The 23,924-nt window shown below is 35.0% G+C and overlaps 5 protein-coding genes across 6 annotated transcripts; 3 read left to right on the top strand and 2 right to left on the bottom strand.

The window, feature by feature from the left end:
• Positions 1-2,631: 2,631 nt before the first annotated feature.
• Positions 2,632-12,739, top strand: polybromo (protein). The gene is made up of 22 exons (XM_066734335.1): positions 2,632-2,823; positions 2,946-3,060; positions 3,130-3,375; positions 3,452-3,580; positions 3,646-3,825; positions 3,898-4,455; positions 4,715-4,876; positions 4,949-5,101; positions 5,879-6,046; positions 6,118-6,281; positions 6,371-6,665; positions 7,529-7,734; positions 7,795-8,134; positions 8,205-9,120; positions 9,200-9,372; positions 9,477-9,548; positions 10,264-10,446; positions 10,682-10,804; positions 11,229-11,469; positions 11,544-11,694; positions 11,760-11,927; positions 12,019-12,739. Exons 1-22 carry the CDS (start codon positions 2,780-2,782, stop codon positions 12,233-12,235), a joined length of 5,004 nt encoding a protein of 1,667 aa, XP_066590432.1. The 5' UTR covers positions 2,632-2,779; the 3' UTR covers positions 12,236-12,739.
• Positions 12,740-12,753: 14 nt separating this feature from the next.
• On the bottom strand, positions 12,754-13,510 carry LOC136777776 (succinate dehydrogenase assembly factor 4, mitochondrial-like). 2 transcript variants are annotated; one of them, XM_066734339.1, is made up of 4 exons: positions 13,447-13,510; positions 13,142-13,370; positions 12,987-13,073; positions 12,754-12,924 (listed from the first exon to the last, which is right to left on the bottom strand). In XM_066734339.1, the coding sequence occupies exons 2-4, from the start codon at positions 13,233-13,235 to the stop codon at positions 12,755-12,757; spliced, it is 351 nt and encodes a 116-aa protein (XP_066590436.1). In that variant the 5' UTR covers positions 13,236-13,370; positions 13,447-13,510; the 3' UTR covers position 12,754. The 2 variants fall into 2 exon arrangements, with proteins under 2 accessions (XP_066590436.1, XP_066590437.1); XM_066734340.1 differs by having other exon boundaries at positions 13,430-13,508.
• A 48-nt stretch (positions 13,511-13,558) lies between these two features.
• Positions 13,559-15,243, top strand: PIG-V (phosphatidylinositol glycan anchor biosynthesis class V). Its single transcript, XM_066734337.1, has 2 exons — positions 13,559-13,698; positions 13,788-15,243. The coding sequence occupies exon 2, from the start codon at positions 13,795-13,797 to the stop codon at positions 15,241-15,243; it is 1,449 nt and encodes a 482-aa protein (XP_066590434.1). The 5' UTR covers positions 13,559-13,698; positions 13,788-13,794.
• An 81-nt stretch (positions 15,244-15,324) lies between these two features.
• On the bottom strand, positions 15,325-19,752 carry LOC136777773 (probable ATP-dependent RNA helicase DHX34). The gene is made up of 12 exons (XM_066734336.1): positions 18,855-19,752; positions 18,611-18,777; positions 18,340-18,546; positions 17,571-18,272; positions 17,312-17,506; positions 17,039-17,245; positions 16,609-16,974; positions 16,362-16,537; positions 16,187-16,297; positions 15,992-16,113; positions 15,667-15,925; positions 15,325-15,604 (listed from the first exon to the last, which is right to left on the bottom strand). Exons 1-12 carry the CDS (start codon positions 19,504-19,506, stop codon positions 15,325-15,327), a joined length of 3,444 nt encoding a protein of 1,147 aa, XP_066590433.1. The 5' UTR covers positions 19,507-19,752.
• A 192-nt stretch (positions 19,753-19,944) lies between these two features.
• Positions 19,945-22,744, top strand: Zip88E (Zinc/iron regulated transporter-related protein 88E). The gene is made up of 4 exons (XM_066734338.1): positions 19,945-20,820; positions 21,408-21,732; positions 21,816-21,983; positions 22,047-22,744. Exons 1-4 carry the CDS (start codon positions 20,465-20,467, stop codon positions 22,254-22,256), a joined length of 1,059 nt encoding a protein of 352 aa, XP_066590435.1. The 5' UTR covers positions 19,945-20,464; the 3' UTR covers positions 22,257-22,744.
• Positions 22,745-23,924: the final 1,180 nt, after the last annotated feature.

The following is a 23,924-nucleotide window of genomic DNA, read 5'->3' as shown; positions in this document are numbered from 1 at the left end:
TCGAGACTATCGACAGAAGCGAGATATCTTTGAAATTATAGATATATTTTGTTGGCGTCCCTGAATTGTCTAGCTACAGTTCGGTATACAGCGACATTTTACCAACCATTATAGGGACTTTTTGTCTACAGGGTTAACAGCACTGAGAGTAAAAAGAGTATTCAAGATAGGATCCATTCCACTTGTATTTTAATTAAGAGATTGTTCAATTATAAATTGAGAAATGTTCAAATTCACAATATAAACACACCGCGCGCACCACGCGCTGACGTTTTTCATGAATTTTTCACTTATTTCGCTGGATTTTGATTGATCATTGAATTAAAAACTATATATAAGAAAAGCACGAATATAAATCACAAACACACAGCGCGCACTACGCACTAACGTTCTTTACGAATTTTCAATTTATTTCGCTGTACTTTGGGAAATTATTGATTTAAAAACTAAAAAAAAGATGAACATAGATGACAAACACACTGCACGCATTGGGCACTGACGATATTCACCAGTTTTTTACTTATTTCGATGTATTTTGATTGATTACTTAATTATAAACTGAGAAAAGTTCGAATATGGATTACAAACACACCGCGCGCACCACGCGCTGACGTTTTTCACGAATTTTGCACTTATTTCGCTGTTTTTTGGAATAATTTTCGTTTCTGAATGGAGAGAAGTACAAATTTCGCTGAATTTGTTGAAGAAAAGCGTGGAAAGTGCACCGGGACGCGCGAAAAGTGAAAAAAAGTGAAAAAGGCCCGGTCGGCCCTGGTCGCCGTTGGAAAATTCGGAAAGCCCGGAAAGCCGTCGCGCAGCGGCAAATTCGGAAAGCAAAAATAAAGATGGTGGCTCGGCGGGGCCGGAGTGGGGAGAGCGGTGAACCTGCTCTCGCACAAATCCGAAAACTGAACTGATACCAGTTTTCGGATTTGTGCGAACTGCGAGCAGGTTTTACCCTTTCCCCACCACCGCCTTGCCACTTTCCGCCATGATTATTTTCGTTTCCCAAAGCGGCCGCCGCGACGGCCTTTCGAATTTTCCAACCGCGACCGGGGCCGACCGGGCCTTTTTCACTTTTTTTCACTTTTCGCGTCCCCCGGTGCACTTTCCACGCTTTTCTTCAACAAATTCAGCGAAATTCGTGCTTCTTCATTGAGAAACGAAAATTATTCCAAAAAACAGCGAAATAAGTGCAAAATTCGTGAAAAACGTCAGCGCGTGGTGCGCGCGGTGTGTTCGTGCTCTCAATACGTGCTTCTCTCATCTCAAGATATATTGAAATAAGTTCATAACTTGTGAAAAATATCAGTGCCTAGTGCGTGTGCTGTGTTTGTGTTGTGAATTCGTGCTTTTCTCAATTTTTGATTAAATAATTTATCAAAATACACTGTAATAAACTCAAAAATTGTAAATACTGTCAGTGCCTATAGTGCGTTTTTTGTGTTCATTTTGTAAATTTGAATTTTCTTCAATTTATAATTAAATCATATCATAAAATACAGTGGAATAACTTTAAAAATTGTAAATACTGTCAGTGCCTAGTGCGTTTTTTGTGTTCATTTTGTAAATTTGAATTTTCTTCAATTTATAATTAAATCATGTCATAAAATACAGTGGAATAACTTTAAAAATTGTAAATACTGTCAGTGCCTAGTGCGGTTTTTGTGTTTATGTTGTAAATTTGAACTTTCTTCAGTTTATAATTAAATCATATCATAAAGTACAGTGGAATAACATCAAAAGTTGTAAATACTGTCTGTGCCTAGTGCGTGTTTTGTGTTTATGTTGTGAATTTGAACATTTTTCAATTCATAATTACAAAAACTTTTAAAACACAGTGGAATAACTTTAAAAATCGTAAATGTTGTCAATGCCTAGTGCGTGTGTTGTGTTTATGTGTGAATTTGAACTTTTCTCAATTTATAATATAACAATTTCTTAAAATACAGTGGAAAGGATCCTATTTTGAATAACACATTTTGTGCTCTCACTGCTGACAACACCCTGTAAACAAAAAGTTTCGATAATGGGTGATTGTCGCCGTTCCTGAAGTTGCAAGGCAATGCATGGAGACTTTGGCTTGGTTAAAAAGCATTTTTAAAAAGGCAAGTACTTCAAGGCATAGGGTCTTTCGGACAACTTCGGATCGTTGTCGTGGTGTGGGTGGTGCGTGCTTGCAGCATGGCGTCGGTCAAGTTGTGTGTCATCGCGAGATTCAGATGAAGGGCTTGATTCTTTCTTAATGCTCTTAATCATTTTTTATGCTGCACACGAATGAACTAATTTTTATAGTAATTTTGCAAATAGGTGAGACTCTAGGCATATGAAGTAATTTATGGTTATGGACTGGAACGAAAAATTTATGAGAGAAAGAAAGAGAGAGATAGAGAAACTATGGGCATGCAGTAAAACTTACGTCATGGCGGCAAATTTTAGTTGAAATTTGATTTCTGTCGAATTTTCCGAAGTATCTGTATTTCTTAATATTTTCATTGATATAAAAATTAGGGAAATAAGGAGACCTTTTTTTCGTTGTTCATGAGTAAAACCTAATCTTTGTAATATATACGGACTTTATTTTGCACAATTTTAAACCACCGTGCCGAGGTATCATGGCGGCAGGATTTTCCTAACTGCAGAATGTATCGTATGATTTGCGTTTCAAATTTCGCTAATTTTAACGGACAGTTTGCATCAAGAAGTTTTGACTTATTTTGAGGGATAGTTTTCGGAAATCTGCGATATTTGAAATATTGGATTCACGTAGTTTTCTTTAATGTTTCAGAAACTAGTGTATAAAAAATATTTCTCTCATATAGGGTATACTATAAAATGAATTCTTTGTAACCAAACATTATTGTGACATGAAATATTTGATTGTCATAGTGATAGAATCTTAGTCATACTGGACTTAACATATATTTTATGCTATATTTTTCAAGATTGCCCAAAATGAATAAGCGTCGCAGAACCTCATCAGTGGCTAGCCGGGGGACAGAGGATGATGGTGATGATATTCCACCAGAGCCTACAAAAAGGAGGAAAAAACTAGATCCTGTAAGTATACTCTACTTAAGAAATATAAGTTTAAAGTTCCTTTAACAATGTGTTTCAATAATTTTTTAGAGTGATTTGTGCCAACAATTGTATGATGTACTTCGAAACCAGAAAAAAGAGGATGGATCGCTTTTATGCGATGCATTTATACGTGTGCCTAAAAGAAGACAAGAACCTGGTTATTATGAAGTTGTATCAAATCCTATAGATTTACTAAAGGTACAACAAAAATTAAAAACCGATGAATATAGAGATATGGATGATTTATCAGCTGATATTCAGCTTATGGTCAGCAATGCAAAAGCCTTTTATATGGTATGTAATAACTGTTTTGCCTTACATACACTCTCCAACTAAAACAAATATTAATAGCTGTTCATTTACCAAATAGCGTACTTCTGCTGAATATAAAGACGCTACAGACTTATGGGAATTGTGTGTAAATACAAGAAATCGAATAATGGAAGAATATGAAGATTCTGAGCCCAAGGGAAAACTAATTTTGAAAGTAAATCGTTTGGTAAGTATATATATAGGAATAGACACGTTGAGAGATAGGATTTTTAACACATCACTCTCTAATAGGGCAGAAAAGTAGCAGTGAAACAAGATGATGCTGAAGATACATCGGAAAGTTCCACTAATCCTGATGATGAAACAATGCAACTTTTTGAAGATTTATTTGCTACAGTTATGTCAGCTACAGATCCTACTGATAGTATGAGGCCTTTGCATCCAATGTTTCAACTGAAACCATCCAAAAAGGTTCCTCTAAGTTTTCAATTATGCAGTACATCTATTTTGAATTATGACTTAAGGAAATTTAATCAATTTTAGCTTTATCCTGAGTATTATGAGGTAATAGATCAGCCAATAGATTTAAAAACAGTGGCAAGGAAGATTCAAGAAGGAATTTATACTTCCATTTCCGATATGGAGAAAGACTTAATTCTAATGTGCAGCAATGCTTGTCATTTTAATGAGCCTGGCTCGCAAATATACAAAGATGCTAAGCTTTTGAAAAAAATTATTACTGCAGCAGCTAAAAAACAGGACAGTGGGCTGAGTAGTAGTATATCAAAATTTAATGCATCTGCTCCATCCACTCGTAGTAAACGGGGTAGTCGCAGTATGGCACAGTCATTAATATCTCAAACGGCAAATTTGTTAGATGAGGATGAAGAAAGTGATGATGAGGAAAAAGAATTTGCAGAAACCGAAGAGGCAGACAATCCGCAGTGGCAGTTGTTTCAAACAATCAGAACTGCGCCTAATAATCAAGGCATTCGGATGAGCGAATATTTCTGGAAATTACCCTCAAGACGTTCCTATCCAGATTATTATAAAACAATCAAAAATCCTATTTCATTACTACAAATTCGAGGCAAAATTAAGGTAAATTGAAATAGAGTTTTACATGTCCTAGAGTATGTATGTGAGAAAACGTTCATTTACGTAACAATAAGAGTTATATTTTTTCTTTATAAGACCTCTCTGGATATAAATTGTAAATTTGAAAAAAATCTTTTGCAAAAATGAGCGATTTCTTATAGTTACGACAATAGACGTTCTTTTACTTCCATGCTCTGAGACATCTTAAGTAACACACCATGTATAATAATTTCAATATCAATATGTAATAATTCTACTGCAGAAAGGAGAATATGGGACAGTAAGTGAAGTTGCTGGTGATATGAATATAATGTTTGAAAATGCTAAAAGGTATAATATGCATACATCCAGATTATACAAGTGTGCAGTAAAACTACAAAAATTGATGCAAGACAAAGTACAAGAATTATTGGAGTTCGATCAGGTAAATAAAATTACTAGGTACAAATCTTTGATGTCATCTAAACTGAAATCTATACAACATTTTTCATTGTAGGACTCAGATTCTGATAGTGAATCAGAAAATAGTTCTCAACAACCTAGACTTATTAAGCGTGCTTCTAATCTTTTAACGCGTGGAAAATACAAAGACAATATACCTCTGAAAAAAAGACTGTATACACTAGTAAAATGCGTCATAGAATATGTTGTAAGTAATAATTTGAAAAAGAAAGCAAAATAAATTATAGAGGTTTTCGGTAGATCTATACCGTACTAGTTGAATAATCTTTAAATTAAAAAATAAAAATAGAATTCTTTTTTAGATTTGAATAAATAATTATGAAATAATCAGGAACAGCAAGAAGCAAATAGGAACTGATATATTTGACTAGAATATTGGTATCCATGGTCATTTTATTACTTGCCCTTTTGTTTTCTCTTTGTTTAGTTTCATTGAAAATAATTGATTTTTAACTAGATTGCATTTTTTACATGTCATTTTTATCGTTCAAGTATTCTTGAAAACTTCGCCAAGTGAAATTTTCTATCATGTTTATAGGAAAGAACAAAAATTATTTGCTATGCTTCAATTTTTTGTTATATAAATCTTATTGATAGTTTGGTCACTATATTTTTAGAAAATGATAAATAGTCAAGTACTAGAGGATACTTAAACGACTAAATGACTCTTAAAAAAAGAAAATCAAATTAAAAATACAAATCTTTCAATAGGAATAACTAAAGGCAAATAGGGAGGAAATAAAGCATAGACTTTTCATAAAATTACTCTAGGCGCCAATAAATTTGTGGAATATGTTATTTTCTATTACCCTTTACCTGATTTGAATATTTCATAATAAATTATTTAATTATATAACTGAATTCAGTTTTTACTTAAATTTAAAGGTAGTCCCACTAATACGGTATAAATTCGGCGTTACTTGCAACTCATCTTTAACGAGAGACTAAGAAAAATTCATTTCAGTGTGAGGATGGTCGTCAGCCCATGTTAATGTTTATGGAGAAGCCCTCCAAAAAATTGTATCCTGATTATTATCAAGTAATAGCGGAGCCGATAGATATGTTAGCAATTGAAGCAAATATCAAAGCTGAAAAATATCAAAGTGAAAATGAATTGATACAAGATTTCAAGGTAGCTAAATAACTGCATACAATATTATTTGTACAATAAAACTTTGCTTTATCATTGTTACTTTATTTCAGTTAATGTTCAATAATTGTCGTCAGTATAATGAAGAAGGGTCATTAATTTACGAAGATGCGAATATTTTAGAAAGAGTATTAATGGATAAAGTTAGAGAATTGGGTCCTTTACCAGACCCTCACAAAACTAAATCGAGTGCATCTACACCAACGAGAAACGTTGGGTAAGATTTTTTTACTATACATACATAAAATATAAAATAGTAAATCTTTTTACTGTTAATATTACATAAAAATCTAACTATTCACATAGGAGGCCAAAAAAGGTGGTTCCACTTCATGTACAAAAGTTGCGAACCATGTATGATACAATTAAAGACTATCACGATGTGAAGGGTCGGCAATTATCTTTAATTTTCATGAAGTTGCCGAACAAAAATGAATATCCCGATTATTATGAAGTTATTAAACAACCAATGAATATGGAAAAAATAGCATCTACTTTAAAAAATAATGGATATGAAAACCTAGATGAACTAGTCTCAGACTTTATATTAATGTTTGATAATGCGTGCAAATATAATGAACCAGATTCACAAATATATAAGGTTTGTACTTATAATATTCATATCAAAAATTTTCTTAGGCCCGGTTCCACAAGCCTTGTTTAAACTAGATTAAGTTAATTTTGCTATATTTTATGTCACATAGAATATAGCATAATTAACTTAATCCAGTTTAAACAAGTCTTGTGGAATCGGGCCTTAGTGATATAAGCCAATTTAATAAGCTAACAATTAGTAAAAAGTAAGTATTAAAATTGATTAATATGATTAAGAATTTTTGTTTTTCTCAGTAATAGAATTGTATCTATTCTAGGCCTTATTGTAATAATAAAATAAAGGCTTATTGTATATTTGAATTATTAAATTAAGAGGGTCTGCGTGATTGCGGAGAAATTTGAAGATTCCCGAAATTGAAATTCGCGCGTAAATGAAGGAAGCTCGATCGGATCTCGCGATATGTTTACGGTTATAATTTTGAGGTTATGGAAAGTTGGTGACCATTTCATTTCTCTTCTCTCAAGTTTATGATGAAAATCATTAATTATTAATTTCGATCGTTAATTAACGCTGCATGACACATTCCACTATTGATTCCTAGTAAAAAGAAATAAGATGAGCGAGTTAATTTCACGAAATTAACTCTATTTTAATATGTGATTTACTTTCTATTGTGTTATAATTATCATAATGTCTGAAGAGCAGGAAAGTAATTTAGTGCATAAATCATCGAAACTTCGGCCATGTTCTATTCGTTTTATGCGCGATAGCGATAAAGATCAACGTTTTAGAAAGAAGTGGAAAAAAAATGATTCTACAGTAATTAATTCTGTTAAATAGTTTGATAAAAGATTTAGTTCAACTTAATAAAAGCTAATGGTTGAAATATTTTTAAAATTCTATTTTAGGATGCTCTAATTCTACAAAGATTAGTATTGCAAACAAAATTGCAATTAAGCGAAGATGAGGAGAGTGTGCCAGATGTATCCGCTGCAGTTCAAGAAATTCTAGCCACAATTTTTACAGCTCTTTATAATCACCAAGATGAAGAAGGACGATGCTATTCAGATTCAATGGCTGAATTACCAGAGCATGATATTATTGATGGAAAAAAGTATGTAATATAATTCTTATTTATTATTCAATTTAATTTAAATCTCTTCTTTAATTTTAGAATACGAGGCCTATCACTTGATTTAATAAAAAGAAGATTGGACAGGGGAGTGTACAGAAGACTTGACAGGTTTCAAGAAGATGTTTTTACCTGCTTGGAAAGGGCTAGAAGATTGTCAAGGACGGATTCTCAGCCTTTTGAAGACAGTGTGGAGCTTCAAGCCTTCTTTCTCAGAACCCGTGATGAGGTCACTCGTAATGGAGATCTATTACACTCGCCAGCATTAAATTATACGTTATTAGACCTTTCTACTCAAGTAGCAGAGTTAAAACGTGTGAAGCTTCAACAAGAGTTAAGCCTTTCTAATGAGGATGAAAGTTTTGATGGAAATGATACAAAAGTAATTAATTTTATTAATTAATACTAATAATTTTTAATATTTGTCTAATGAAATTTTTTTATTCTATTAGGATTCAGAAACTAATACAGTTGCAGAAGGAAGTAACGTAGATTCAGGTAGCTCCATGAGTTTTAATCAGGAGATTTATAGAGCTGGCGACTTTGCGTATATAGAGCCCTCAGAAAGAGGCATGGAATATAGCGTAGTTTTGATAGAAAGACTTTGGACAAATGCTGAAGGTCAACAGATGTTATATGGCAATTTATTTTATAGACCAAGTGAAACTTATCATGTGGCATCCAGAAAGTTTCTTGATAAAGAGCTTTTCAAAAGTGACGCCCACGTCGCTGTTCCGTTGGCCAAAGTGGCAGGTAGATGCTGTGTCCTAAGTGTTAAGGATTACTTTAGAATGCAGCCTGAAGGTTTTCAAGAAAAGGACGTATATGTTTGTGAATCACGATACTCGACGAAAGCGCGAGCCTTCAAGAAAATTAAAGTATGGAATTTCGATCCGGATCATTTAAAATTAATTCCAAGAGACAAACCACTGGAACCAAAGCGCGTTATATCCGTGTACAAAGAGCGTTTGGAGAAACATAAGGAAGAAATCGCGGAGCTTGAAGAAGGAGAGAAATTAACGGAGAAGGAAAGACCTAATGTTATTCTTTATAATCAAGACGATCCAGAAAATACGTATTACGAGCAATATAATACTTGCGGGGGCTGTGTGAAAACTGGAGATTTCGCGTACGTCGCTACAGATGGTGGAAGGCAGCAGATTGCTCAGGTAGATGCTATATGGTCAACTAAAGATGGGAAATGTTATTTCAAAGGACCATGGCTTCTTACACCTCTGGAAACTCCACACACGCCTACAAAATTATTTTACAAACAAGAATTATTTTTATCAACCGTTGACGGTACTCATCCAGTTGTGGCTATAGTCGGCAAATGTGCGGTTCTTGATTATGCGGAATATATTTGCAGTAAGTATCGGAATAAAAGGAAATATATACAAATCACAATTAAATATGTACGCTTGTTAAATTAAGAATTATGTTACAGGCCGGCCGACGGAGATTCCCGAAGATGATGTATATATTTGTGAGTCCTTGTACGACGAGAGTAAGAATCTGATGAGGAAGCTTGGTCAAGATGGATTAAAAAAATTCAATCATACATCGGCGGTGATCGAGGATGAAATTTATTTCTTCCGAAGACCAATTAATCCTGCCAAGGTAATATTGTAACGTAGGCTAGTAAAATTAGAGGATGAGAAAGAACCGTGTATGCGCAACTAACTCATCGCTTTGCATGTAACGTGTGCGCGTGTGTGTTATAGGTTCATGGCGACGTGGCTCAGACACAAAATCAAGCCAAGTCAGTCACGACAAGCTCAGCTCAATTTGAAATGGTAATTACTAATCGTACGATTTCTACTTATTGCCCTAAAGTAAATAAATGCATGATGATTTTGTTTAATTAACGCAAGTTCATACAGCAAGATTTGCTTCGCAAGTAAAAGCCAATCGAGTAAAATATATTATTATAAGAACGTTTAGTATGAATTAGTTTCAATTTTTCATCTTGCTGTATTAGTCTGCGTCAGTGCACGTTTCACATATTATGCCGGCATATTCATTTTTTCTGTTTATTATACACATATACATATATACATCTAGTATTGGCGAAATTCATTATTATACGTTGAAATTCCGAAAAGAAGTACTAGTAATACCCGATCATGATTTGATCTGATATTCAGAGCACCTGTTGTTGGGTTTATCTTAGTGTATAATATTGAAAATACCATTCGAAAGATCTCGCTTCCACGTCTATCTAACCCGAATAAAAATGAATTACTAGAAACGGAATGCACATGTTACTAATATAATTTACAAATTATCGGAACAGGTCTTTAAATTTCCTCTATTAGTAAGCTGTATATTAAAATTCTGGTAGCTTAAAGCGCGTGGTAAGAGCTGAGTCTGAGAATCTTAACCAAATTCGATTAATACTTAAGGAATATAATCCAGCAAATGTTTGAGAATTTCTCAAAATCAATTAAGTCAATGCGATAGTAATATTCGGTAGCGGATATTGAACGTAACATAACATAAATGGTATAGGATGCATCACCGTTGTTACCGAAGCTGGATCCCGATGTACTAGGCATGGGAGTAGGATTAGGAGTGGGAGTAGGAGTAGGACTTGGGGATGACAGCATGGATGCTGGTGGTCCACCGTCCGTCGGATCTGCGGAAGCTCAACCGGTGCTCTCCAATACTCAGACGCCTGTGTCGTCGAAAAAGGTAGGCGCCACCCTAACCACCTCTTAAAATCTCTTTTATGTTCACTCAATTCTTTTCTTCAGTTCACTTGATTTCATTTAGAGAAATATGCCAGCATATCTTTTTTTTTTTTATTTTGCACCGTTTCAAAATCGTTCTCTAACATAGATCGGCATAGACGAGTTCCCCCTATGAAGGCACACAGACATTATATTATGGGACGGTGACATTATAATTTGTGTTTTCTTCTGTTTAGAAAACGACGGGTAAGAAATTAGTTACGGGCTATATTTTGTATTCGAGTAAAATGCGAACGCAGATTACGCAAAACAATCCTGAATCGTCCTTTGGGGAGATTAGCAGAATTGTTGGCAACGAGGTATTTATTTCTTTTCCATTATTGTTTTTATTTTATTACAGCTAGTTTATGTTCATAAGAGAGTTAGATGTTACGCTTTTTCTATTCTATTTTTTAAGTTTTATTTTATCTTTTGTTGAAAAACCTTTACTTTCTTGTATAAATGTTCTGTTTATCTTAATTGAACACCAAGCGCTCTATATATATATGTGTATATATATATATATATATATATACACTTTCAACAAATTTTATATGTAATATCATAAATTTGTAAGTGTAGTTTATCCGACTATTTCTGTATATTCTTATGACAATGATAAAGATTTAAATTTCAGCACATTACAGCTGACTTCGAGATCATGTTGCATCATGCATTAAAATTTGTTCCTTAGGAAAATGTAATTACTTAGGATTGAGTAAATCAAAGATTTATTCATTACAGTGGAGAAAATTACCAGCCGGTGAAAAACAAGCATGGGAAGAAAGAGCAATTAAGATGAACGAGGATGGTGGACAGCTTAAAGGAACGACAACTAATTCTGCAAATGTAATTCAAGATGTAGTTTACGAGTGTTGTTGGGATAATTGTGACTGGCAATTTGAAGATATGACGGATTGTATTGATCACTGCATTGCAGAGCAAAGCGGTCACGTTCAATCTTCGTTTCTCAATGCTAGTAGCGGTATGTATACATGCATAAAGGAAACACAAAGTATTATTAAGAATGTGTTTTAAAAAATTCTATGATATTTTTAGATGTAGAATTTCAATGCCAATGGAGGGGATGTGGTCGTACGAAAAAATCTGTTCCACCATTCCCAAGTGTACAAAGACTTGCTCGACATGTTAAAGAAGTTCATATTTTAAAGTCCAATGGACGAATAATTCCACCGACGGAGAGGAGCAAGTAAGAGTAAACTTACCTGATCTAGTACCTTAACAATTCTGATTAACCAATTCTTTTGCCTATAGAAATTATATGGCTTCGCGAGGACCTACGATTCTTCCACCTATGGAGACCGAAACGTCTGCAGCAGCAACACAAACGAGTAATCTACCAATCGTCAAACAACCAGAACCCATGTTTGTCGCTGTTCCTCCAAGACCAAGTCGTGTTTTGCATTCAGATGCATATCTACGGTATGTATCGTACTATTCTGGATAAAATTTATGAATTTATATATTAATATATTGAAATTTATTACATCTGAATTATTTATATTTTCTACAGTTACATAGAGGGATTAAACGTAGAAAATCGGTACATATCAAATTGGGATAAGCAGATGAATGCTAATCCAGATAATACACAAATTCCTGACGTGACAAAACTACCAGCAGAATGGCTGGGTAATGGAGTTGGGAACCATGGAAACGTAGTGAACGCGCTTTGGACACTCAGGAACATGATGATGCGGGACGTCCTAGCGATTAATAAAACCTTATAGCTTTTGAATTGTTAAGATCTGTAATCATTGGAATACGATGCTAGAAACACAAATTACAGGTCCGTCGAAAATAGACGAAAGACTGACGACGATGATTATGTGAACGTTACTGTATTTATATCTTAGATTTATTTTAATTTTATTTCTTTTGTAACTCTCATATTTAAAGTCTGGCATACACTATACGTAATAATTCTAATACGCCAGAACTATTCAAAGAGAAATAGTACTTTATAACGATGTTGTAATATCGTCGAGTATTACGTAATAACATGATATTTATAAGAGTGCTAAAGAAATTACTAAAGTCGTAAGACATGTACATTCTTGAGCGAAATTTGGTAAATATTTTGATAAACATAAAAGAAATTAATTTTGCTTTCAGTGTAAGTGGTTTTTTACTCAATTTATTGTAAGAATCTCAAACCTTTAATGACTGAAACTTAAGATATCAGTTAATTTACTGTCAGGAAGATTGTACAGAGATAAATTATGTAAATTTTACTATCGTTTTTATTATTAAAAGTCGGATACTCGTCCTTTCCTTTCCCAATCTCCGTAACGCGTGGGTTCTGGACCACGCGGACCACCGACTTCTCCGGTTTCTGGATTTACATTGTTAGGGAATGGTTTTAGAGGTTCTTTTTCTTGATACGGATGTTTTCCTTCCTCCAATTCTTCTAGTTTTTCTAGAAGGAACAACTCATTTTCTTATACTGAGTTTTCTATAATTAAGTTTATATCAATATACCTATTGGTGTTCGTTCTCGTAATTTCTTTCGAAATTCTTTCATCCTAGGGCTCTCATTTTCTTCGTCTGCCGCTTTAGAAGGTTTTTCTAAAATTAAGCAATTTCTAATTAAATATATTTATAAAAGGAAAAAGGTAAGTAAAGTCGCATATTACCTGAATATAAGCGAAATAATGGATGCTTAATGTTGTTTCTTTTGTAAATATAATTTAGACATTTCGTCTTTGATGCTAATGATATTTTGAACATGGTTATAAATAATTTAATTTGAGTTATTATTTAAAACATGATTATAAGGGCACCGCCATTGAAGTTTTTTCCTCTACTGAACGCTTATGGGATATGCAGTGATAGTGGCTCCCTAGATTCCTTTAGTTTCTCTTTCTATAAGAATTTAAATATTTATATTATAGTCATATTTTTGTACATACCAGAGTTTATACTTGCTAGCAATGCTAGCCTTGCAAACATGCAAAATTTATCAATATCCGGAGCGGAGTAGTGATCGATGGATTGCTTTCCAGTGTCATAAACCATGTGCATACATAACCTTTTTGCTGAAATAAATGGAATAAACTCGAACTCTTGACATATCTATGTATATGCTTAATATGCTATTATACACCATCTATTTCAATCAGTTATAATAGCATCAATATTAATCTTCACCAAGAATTTGATACTTTTTAAATTGTGTATGATGTTATCAAAGGTAACTTAAGAGAAAAAATCTTTATTATAATGTATAATTTTAGTTTTAAGATAATTGCTTATAACAATAAAGCCATAATATTAATTTAGATAAAAAATGTACACGCCGAAAGAAAAGGTTCTTTGGTTTGCCATAGTTACTCGATTAGCGATTATATTCCTGCAAGCAATGTTCAATCTGATTTGTCCTGATCACAAAGCAGATGCATTTGTAATGCCTCAAGACCCATCAGACGAAAGCTCAACAAGCAACAAGATAGTAAGTTTTTTGTTCGCTGGCCTTACCAGATGGGATGCACAGTATTTTCTCTATATTGCCAAGTATGGATATACATTTGAGAATACTTTAGCCTTTTACCCATTATACCCAACAATTGTTAGATTCATGTCCATAATAATGAAACAAATTTTGTATGGCTTACACAGCTATAATATCTTACTTGTTTCTGGAATTATATTAAATTTGTTCTGTTTTATAAGATCAACCATAATTTTTTATGATCTCAGTCTGTACATATTAAAAAAGCAGGGATTGGCTTATAAGGCCACAATCCTTTATTGTATAAATCCTGCTAGTATATTCTTTTCTGCTGTTTACTCTGAAGCTTTATTTGCTTATATCACATTTTATGTAATGTTAGCTTCTTTTAAAAATAAGTATTATATTTTTGTTCCATTAGGGCTATCAGCTATTGCAAGATCCAATGGTTTAATAAATATTGGATTTCCTATTTATTCTGAGCTGAAAGATGCATTAAAAAATGTTTATCTTATAAACTATTCTTTGAAAACTATAGTATTCAAGCTCTTTAGGAATATTTGTTGTAAGACTTGTATAAAAATTTTAGGAATAATTATTTTGTCTCTTGTGCCTTTTATCTTAGTTCAAATATATAATTATGCAAAATTTTGCAGTAACTACTACAAAGTTCCTCTACCAGATCATGTTAGTAAATTTGGTACTGATAATAATTTAATACTTCCTAGTAATGGAAGTTCTTGGTGCAAAGAAGCAATTCCAATTTCCTACACCTATATCCAAAATAAATATTGGAACGTCGGATTTATGAATTATTATCAATTAAAACAAATTCCTAATTTTGCTCTTGCTCTTCCTGTTTTATTTATAATGGCAAAATGCATACAAGAATTTTTATACCAGCATGGTCAAATTATTTTTACAATGGGGTTGTTTAATGTATCTAGCAGACAGAAAAAGTACGATTTCCCATTGGAAATGTTCGTATTTATCGTACACGGTTCTGTTTTGTTCTTTACCTGTTTATTTTTTATCCATATTCAAGTTAGTACAAGGCTTTTATGCTCATCGAGTCCTCTGATTTATTGGTATTGCGCGAAACAAATTTCATACGAACAACGTTCTGAAGATGATTATGAAGTCGAAAGTAATGCATATTCAAGATGGAAAATATTTTTTATTAACCAAAATCATTATTCCTTCAGTGATAAGTTGATTTTATCATATTTTCTAGGGTACTTTATTTTAGGATGTTTCATGTTTTCAAACTTTTTACCATGGACTTGAGTTATTAAAAATATGTTTAACAAAATTAATACATGTATTACTTAGTATATTTATATATATATATATGAAATAAAAACATAATTAAGTCTTAATGTGCTGTTTCTTATGCCTCAAAATTTCAATTGATGTTAAAAACAAAGTTTCCTTGCATTCGGGACACTCGTATGCTTTACTGTTTGGTTTTCGTCTAACTATATTTTCTTGTTTCTGAGATTCGTCAGATTTGCCTTCCGCGCAGTTCACCTGATGCTGCAATCTTTCGATTGAATTAAAATTGTCTTCTATATTACAGTTCGGACAATTCCAAGCATTTCCTGCCATTTCTGAGAATAATTTTTCACTCCATTCAGAATCTTTCAAACTGAAAGAAAGAAAACATTCTATTTTCTCGATGCATAAATATTTTTAATGAAATAGCCTTACCAACGATACGTTATATTATTTGTTAGAAGGACACCACCTTTCTTTTCATTTGGAATGTACTGGAAATCTGATTGAAAAGGATTTGGATTTATAAGAGAATTATTCTCCCCTCTGCCAACATAAATTGTTTTTAAGTCTGCTGGTAACAGTCTTTTTATCGTATACGGTACTGTTGTATGCATATACTGTATCAGATCACGTGTGAGGTCTTCTTCAAATTTATCAAAATCCTCTGTTGTACTGCTCGAATTTTCCGCATCTAAGCATTTTTTATTATGTTTGTTATTCCATTCAAAAAGATTTAGCTAATCACATAGAAATTTACCTTTTAAACGTTGGTTCAACAAAAGATCCCATTTTTGCCTCAACTTAGCTGCTTTGAACAATAAGCTTGATCCGCTACCCATAGTAGGAAATTCCAATGCTTGCCAGGAATCACATACGATTCTAAAAAAAAAAAAAAACGAACGAAAATTTTTTGTTAAACCAAATATAAAAATAATTAAAAATATATACTTACGTTGAAAAGGTAGAATTAGTGTCAATCTCATGGGAGAATAAAAGCAAAGTCTGTGCAGCTGGCATCCTAAGCGTATTAACTAAGTACGGTTTTGTGGTTTCCAAAAGAGACCTAAAAGCATTTTTTTTAGCTATAATATATATCTTTTAAAGGAATTTCAAATTGAATATCTTACAAATATAATAGCAATTGATGTTTGGGGCTGGTAGCGACTTTGCTTTTAAAACCGGGAATCGAAACAATATCTGAATCCTCCAACTGTAAAATTTTTGGATTATTACCGAAGAAACTCATCGGGTGTAAGCTGACATAAGGCTTTGCTTTCGTATGAAATAATTGCTCTGAGGTTGGCTGAAAGTATTAACACATAAGTATTGTTAATAAAATACGTATTTAAAAATAAATTTTATAAATGTTCTTACTTTACAATAATTAAATTCGTCGGAAAACGCGAATTGTGGATAAAGACCACTGCATAAAATTAATTTTAACATTGTCAAGTCTTTGTAACTACAAGCAGTGGAAGCTGCTAATAAATTTTGTACTTGATTAGGATCGTTTCTCATACGAAATTCTACATCTTTTATGTCTATTTCTTTATCCTCAGCGTCATCATCCATTTGTATCTCATAAGAATCTGGTTTTAATTGTTTCCTCTTTCTTGGCTCAGTTTGCTTGTAAGTTCGCTTTAAGGATTTTAATAATTTCAACTCTCCATGCCTCATGGCTCGCTCAGCGCTTGTCATCGATGCATTCGGTTCAGGCAAACTTTTAAGCAATTTGCAATCCTGTATATAAATAAAATCCTCCGATTAAGAATATCAATTAATTCCGAAGAGATATTTTACTAACTTGAAGCAGTTCTTTAAATTGGGTTCTCAATTTGGTCATTTCGTAAAATCTTTGCTCCTCCAGCCCTCGTCTTCGGCACCATTTTTTACTAGATCCATTTCTTCGAGATTCATGAGAGCTATCCTGTTTTACTTCCAGCCATTCTCTGTACGCGTTCAATAGCGTTATGGGGTCTCCATGATCGGACTCTAATGTTTTCCTAGAAGTCTACCAATTTTATAATAATATATTAAATAAATTTAATTAACAACAGATTTGCATTTCTGCAAATACCTCACACTCCAAATCGCGATAAGCTTTGTTAGTAAACGGATTCTGTATACTAAGGGCTGCAGCCAGAGATAGAACTGGTTCGACCTGATGGAATATTGAACCCATTATCAACATTTTTCCTATAACGATATCCACTGGAAGTCGAGCCAACGCTTTTCCAATACTTGTAATTTTTTCATTATCTAACAATGCTCCCTGTAACATTATGACACAATTACCATCTGTTAGAAAAACCATGATTAATCATTGTTTTACGTACATGTTCTTTTAACGAGAGAATAGAAATTTCTATACGTTCCATCGATGGTGGCTCGATAAATGGAAATTTTCGAGCATCTGGCAACCCCATAGAAATCATCTGCAAAAGGAGTGAATCCAGGGGAACACGTTGCAATTCGGAGGTAGAGAATTTTTCCAAGGCGGTGTATTCTTCCTCGGAATAAAGCCTATAACAGACTCCTGGTCCAGTTCTCCCAGCTCTACCTTTGCGTTGTTCTGAGCTTGCCTTACTGATCCAAAATTCTTTTAATCGCTGCATTTTACAGGAAGGATCATAACTCATCTCTTTTACTTTTCCACTATCTATAACAAATCTAATTCCATCTATCGTTATGGATGTTTCGGCGATGTTGGTCGAGACAATACATTTCCGAAGTCCATCTGGAGCATAGTCGAACACCTTATCTTGATCAGCAATGGATAATGTACTGTGTAATGGTAAAACGATCCAATTATTTTTCTTTTGGCTATATTCTTTTGCTGCATCGACCACAGCCGTTATTTCACTCATACCACTTAGAAAAATTAATAAGTCTCCCTTTTCTTCAACCGAATATTTTTTATCTATCATTTGCATAATTTGTATATATGGACTTGGATTGAATCGATTGTTTTTGTAAGTTAGATCCTCTATAGTAACTGGATGATATATTAACTGAATAGGATACAATCTGCCAGGCACCTAAATTTATCTTTGGTTAATTTACATACCCTACTAATTTTCTATTAAAAACAAAATCAACGTTTACCTGAACTATTTTAACATTTTCTTTGGCAAAATAATTACTGAAAAGCTCTATGTTTATCGTAGCTGACATGAGAACTAATTTCAAATCAGGTTGTTGATATATAAGACATTTCATTACACCGAGTAAAAAATCTCCATGCAAATGCCTCTCATGAACTTCGTCTAAAACTATAACATCATAAGACAATGAGGTTGATTCTCCAGATACCTAAAATTAATATATTCAGTCTCTTCTAGCAAATATCCATTAGAATGACAAAAAAATACATTACCTGTCTTAATAATAAACCCTCTGTTAAGAAAGTTATTTTAGTGTTTTGATTTTTCTGTTTCTCAAAACGAATCTGGTATCCTACCTCATTTTTGCTCTCAGTAAGAGTTTCAAAAGCAACACGTTTTGCTAATGATATACATGCTATGCGTCTTGGCTGTGTGCAGGCTAAAAGGTAAGTGCAATCAGCAAATTTTCAGTTATTGTTCACACTTACTGTTAGATTTTCATAGCATAAAATTTACCTATTTTCTCAAAGCCAGCTTCAAGCAAGTATTGCGGTACTTGTGTTGATTTTCCACAGCCTGTATCACCAGCTATTATAACTACTCTTTCAGTTTTTATAGTATTAATTATTTCCTCCTTATATGCATAAACAGGTAAACTAGTCTGCTGTTCCCTAAGTTTCTTCAATTTACTAAAACTTTCCTTTTGCTTAAAATCAAGGTAGAAAATGATCAGGTCCTTAAATTTTAACAATCGCTCTTCAATTAAATCCTTATGAGGTGGGACACGTGCAAATAATTCACCATATTTTAGGCTTAATTTAAAGTTTATTGTATGCATTTTATGGTACACTTTAGGTACTCCAAATTCATTCAGGTCATAAACTGGAGCTGCATTAGCTTGGGGAGGTAATTTTTTTTGTACAGTTTCATATTTTTTAACAAATAACCAGAAATCTTTGGTATCATCTACTAAATTCTTATTAGCAGAGAATACTTTATTCAATTCATATTTATACTTGGTGAAAGAAAAGTTGTTTGATTCTATAGATTTGCTTAGATCTGGTTCATTATGCTTGTCATGGTCATAATCCTTTTTCCTACTTTTATTATATTTATAATCCTCTTCCCTATCACCTTTATGATCATGTTTCGAATGTCTTTTTGACATTCTGTCAGAATCCACGACGAGAAAAATTGATTCATTCAAATAACAAGCAAACAGTTATAACCTAAAAAATTGCTTCACTTAAAAAATCAATGAGCATACGTATTTCGAAGATAAAATTTTGTATTTTCATGAATCATTATTATATTTTGTCATTCTTGATCTATTTAAATGAAATTGACAGAAATAACTACTATACTTAGAAAAATGTGAAAAGCAAGAAATAAGACATAAATGACATAATATTGACTCGTGACTACAGCGACTGCAGCGCCACGTTAACGTTAACAGAATCGGGAAATTCTGTAGATAGCAGCACAATCAAAGCTCAACAATACTTTTTACCTTCGATTTTTGCTAAGTACAGAAAAAGACCGAATTGATTTAATTAAAAAACACACCAAACGACTATAATACAAAAAACATTTATTTCAAAAAATCTTGATCTACATAAAAGTGAAAGACGAAAGCATCATTTCTTTACCCAGCAAATTCTTGCATTAAATAAGAAAACAATATAATATAAATTGCCGGGCAAATATCGCTTCCAAACAAATATCGCACAATAATAATACACACTGTACAAGATTAGTTAATATTTTTGCAGAAAGAAAATAGAGCCAAGGAAATCTATGATAACGATATGACAATGATTCAGTTACTTCCATTATGGTATATAGACAATATCGCAGTAGTGTCTTAGCCTTAGAGATGGGTGGTATCGGGACGGTAGTCGGGAATAAAAGGAGAAATAATTTGTAGAGGAGGGAAATATATACGAGAAGACATATTCCAGGCATAACTGTAGCTTCTTCCTCGTATCTCCGAAGAATTGACACGTTATCGTGGTGACAGATTAGAAGCGATTGCTCGCGGCAAGTGTTCCTTCGATATCCCAGCAAGCGTTTAGTGCAGGGTGAACGGTACTCGTCGATGCTTTAGAGCGAACAAAGATACCAAAATGGTGGTGAACGCGGTCCAGGCGAAGCTGGTGTCGATGTTGGCAATCGGTTTTGGCAGTTTCATCGTCGGCGTGGCTCCTGCTTGCTTCGTGTCGCGCGTTCAGGATCTACAGCAGAGGCTTCTCCTCTCCTGCACTCTGTGCTTCGGTGGCGGGGTCCTTCTGGCAACGTCCATCCTCCACATGCTACCGGAAGTAAGGGCTTCCCTGCCCGCTTACGCCGAGCTCGTCTTCTGCTGCGGATTTTTACTCCTCTACCTCATCGACGAGGCCGTTCACTATTTCTGGGGCAACGACACGGAAAATTTGGATCAATCCAACCACGATACCGTTAGAAATAGAAACCTTTTCCCTGGGTACGTTCCTCCGATGTCTCATCCACGAAACATCGCCGAGAAAAATCCTTTATCTCGTTCGCCAGCTCATGTGACTATTGCTGTATGTTTATTATTATACCGAGTACAGCAATAGAGCGATAGTGGCTCATGTGATCATTGCCATATGTTTATAATACGCTAATGATAGTGATAACAAACGATTATTTCCATTTAATTATATGTTTGTAAATAGAGTTCCGTTATTCCACCCACTAATTAACTTGTCTCGCTTTGGCAGTTCGGACAATCGTTATACGTCTTTTTGTATCAACCGCAGCGATGCTAGATCTCACCGGTACATTTATCTTTCGCGCATGCGTCCGAGACACACACCAGCAAACTTGCTCGTGTGAGAAGCAGGCACACGCATCGATGTTACTTTGATCCGGATAATACGCTGATAAAACGCTTTTTATCGCCCAGCGGAGCTTCTCGAAGAAATTCACGCAGTCGTTAATCATGACGGTTTGAGGAAAGGAAGAGGTGGGGGGGGGGGGGGGGTCCCCTTGGCGTAGAAAATCGAGGGTACTCCTGCCCGGGTTGTGACGCTTGATTTTGTTCTTCAGACGTTGCCGGGAACATTCCCACCACGTAGGCTATAACGTCGTTACTCAAAATGTCAGGAGCGTCTGCATACCGGACAGAACGAATTTTCACTATCAGTCGACTTGTTCACCGAGCGCGCCATCGAGCGCTCGGAAATCGTCGTACGGTGCGCTTCAATTCACGCACTCCGCTCCCAATGTCAACGAGGCGACGTACATTTGCCATGGAAATCATAGCGAGCCCTGTTCAGAGTCCAACACAGGTGTAGTTGGCCTTCTAGTGGCTCTCACTGTTCACGCCATCCTCGAGGGACTCGCCATTGGACTTCAAAAAGAAGTTGGCGAGGTAAACCAATCGATCAATCCGAACTCTCGCACTTGACTTTTTTCATCTCCTCTCTCTGATTTCATCTGTTTTCTCTCCCTCAGGTAATTCTTCTGGTCTGCGCGGTAGCCTCCCACAAATTCGTAGTGGGATTTTGCCTGGGACTCGAATTGGCCGGAGCCGGAAGGGCTGTTTCCAAGCTGGTAGCAGCGATCTTCGTGTTCTCCGGTGGCTCCTCGCTGGGAATTGGAATCGGCATGCTGACTTTCAAAGTGAGTCGACGCATCGTCTCGACGGAGACTGCCAGAGCTTTACGAGATTTTCCCTATTCGCAGGTGGACGAAAGTTGGTCGAAGATCGCTCTGCCGATTCTTCAGGGTTTGGCCGGTGGTACCCTGCTCTACGTCACTGTCAGCGAAGTGCTGCCAAGGGAGAGGGCCAGATGGCACAGAAATTCACGGAGAGTAGCCGGGATTCTGCAGTTCCTATCGGTTATCACCGGATTCGTCCTTATCTTCCTCCTGAATAATTACGTTGGAACGTAGGCAGTAGCTGTACGCGCGCGCGCGCGAGCTCGCGCTCGGTCGTACGGACCAGATTGAAGGGAACTCCGACCAAGTCAAATCTTCGGATGATGCCAGATACATAATGACCATTTTCCTAGGACGTTGGTGTTTCCGGAAACTTGATAGAGTTAAGAGCCGAGCTAACTCTCTACAGCCTAATTCAATCAATAAGCGATGGCATTTCAGATGACTAGGTCAATTCGATTATATTTCCAAAACGGCCTTGAGCGTTAAAAACTTTATGACCTTGTGTTGATAAATTTGTATATATATATATATATATATATATATATATATATATGTATGTGTGTGTTTGTGTAATATGTGACTCTTATCGCACTAAATGTCCAAGTCGCGCTATAGTATATATGGCACATTGTGTATAATTCGCGTATATAGAAAAACAACAACGAGTGATAAGTAAAAGTATATAAAGGGTCATTGTTGTACCGAAAATAAATAACTTCACCGACCTCTGACATTTCTACCAATTTTGCTAAGTTCTCGTTTCCATTTGCTGGTGATTTCGATGATAATCGTGCAACGGTGTATCAACAAGGAGCTGTATATACTTGGAGAAGTCCATACGACCCTAATGTATTAGTAATACGTGCTCGGCTTGCTGGTAAAGTTGGATAGTGGATGGGAACGAGCAGACTGTATCAGTTTACAAGAGCTTTTGATTCCGTTTCGGTCTCGACATTAATTTCGAGTGCTTTTCACGGTTCGCGTCTCAAGCGCCGGATTCACCTGTTTCAATTTCTTTGTCGTGCCTCAGCGAGACTGGCGTTAATTACTCGGAAGAAGCATTCGAGGCACGGATTATTCGAGCCGTGCAATTTTATAAATGGAGCAAAGTCACAGTGGAATCACTACAACTCTTTCGTCCTAGTGAACACGACGAATGGTCAAGATCCTACAGCTGTATACCGGGGCACAATAATTACCGCGGGATAAAACGAAGAAGAGAGGCTTATAAGCAGGATAACGCGAAAAGGGCGTACCTCTATTACGTCCACATTTGCCAAGCAAAGCTCACCGCAATGGGAAGATTAGACTTTTTTAGGTAGGATTGAGTACATAAAAGCTCTTTGACTCCCGGCTCGAAATTACTGAAAGGAGAGATCACTGGATAACTAAAACTAATGGAATTCAGTTGCGAGGGGTTTGCGGACCTTCCCTTATATATATATATATATATAAAGGAACGGTCCAACAGAAAAGTTCCCTACACCTATATATATAAGTGTAAGTATCCTCCCTCCCATTTCTTTTTTCTTCATCACCATTCAGAGACAACGTCCAGAATGATCGATGGTCCGTGAATTTATCAATGATACGGTGATAAGACGAAAAAGAAGAATAGTGGAGAACGTTCCGAAATTCAGAGGCGCACAAATTGAGGATTTTGCGGGTTTGATAGATAATAAGCAATCGTATATATACGCAAGAGGATTATCGACCTAAGTAATTTGCAGCCTGCACGATTCACATGCTCGATGCTCGGAGGTATGACTGAGCGACGCGCGACGTCGCGAACAGGTTGGCCCATCGATAATGCAAAGCCTCAGCGATAGGAGAGATTAATTCGCGATCTAAATTGTAAATGAGAACGAATCGTCGAACACGGAGCGCCGTATACTCCGT

Source organism: Prorops nasuta, unplaced genomic scaffold (assembly GCF_024137725.1).
Source record: "Prorops nasuta isolate Cenicafe-Biocafe unplaced genomic scaffold, Cenicafe_Pnas_1.2 PNAS00011, whole genome shotgun sequence".
Taxonomy (NCBI): domain Eukaryota; kingdom Metazoa; phylum Arthropoda; class Insecta; order Hymenoptera; family Bethylidae; genus Prorops; species Prorops nasuta.
This window is presented reverse-complemented; position numbering and strand designations above follow the sequence as displayed.

Bases quoted from the DNA above. Each gene is read 5' to 3' on its own strand.
- PIG-V (XM_066734337.1), top strand. From the start codon at position 13,795: ATGTACACGCCGAAAGAAAAGGTTCTTTGGTTTGCCATAGTTACTCGA.
- LOC136777773 (XM_066734336.1), bottom strand. From the start codon at position 19,506: ATGTCAAAAAGACATTCGAAACATGATCATAAAGGTGATAGGGAAGAG. The intron at 18,273-18,339 runs GTAAACGTTGAT...AGATAAATTTAG, and splicing joins AAAATGTTAAAATAGTTCAG to GTGCCTGGCAGATTGTATCC. The intron at 17,246-17,311 runs GTATTTGCAGAA...TAAAATTGGTAG, and splicing joins ATCGCGATTTGGAGTGTGAG to ACTTCTAGGAAAACATTAGA.
- LOC136777776 (XM_066734339.1), bottom strand. From the start codon at position 13,235: ATGTTCAAAATATCATTAGCATCAAAGACGAAATGTCTAAATTATATT. The intron at 13,074-13,141 runs GTAATATGCGAC...GCTTAATTTTAG, and splicing joins ATTATTTCGCTTATATTCAG to AAAAACCTTCTAAAGCGGCA. The intron at 12,925-12,986 runs GTATATTGATAT...TGTTCCTTCTAG, and splicing joins ACGAGAACGAACACCAATAG to AAAAACTAGAAGAATTGGAG.
- polybromo (XM_066734335.1), top strand. From the start codon at position 2,780: ATGTTTCAGAAACTAGTGTATAAAAAATATTTCTCTCATATAGG. The intron at 4,456-4,714 runs GTAAATTGAAAT...ATTCTACTGCAG, and splicing joins AAATTCGAGGCAAAATTAAG to AAAGGAGAATATGGGACAGT. The intron at 6,282-6,370 runs GTAAGATTTTTT...CTATTCACATAG, and splicing joins ACACCAACGAGAAACGTTGG to GAGGCCAAAAAAGGTGGTTC.
- Zip88E (XM_066734338.1), top strand. From the start codon at position 20,465: ATGGTGGTGAACGCGGTCCAGGCGAAGCTGGTGTCGATGTTGGCAATC. The intron at 20,821-21,407 runs GTACGTTCCTCC...TTTGTTCTTCAG, and splicing joins AATAGAAACCTTTTCCCTGG to ACGTTGCCGGGAACATTCCC. The intron at 21,984-22,046 runs GTGAGTCGACGC...CCCTATTCGCAG, and splicing joins TCGGCATGCTGACTTTCAAA to GTGGACGAAAGTTGGTCGAA.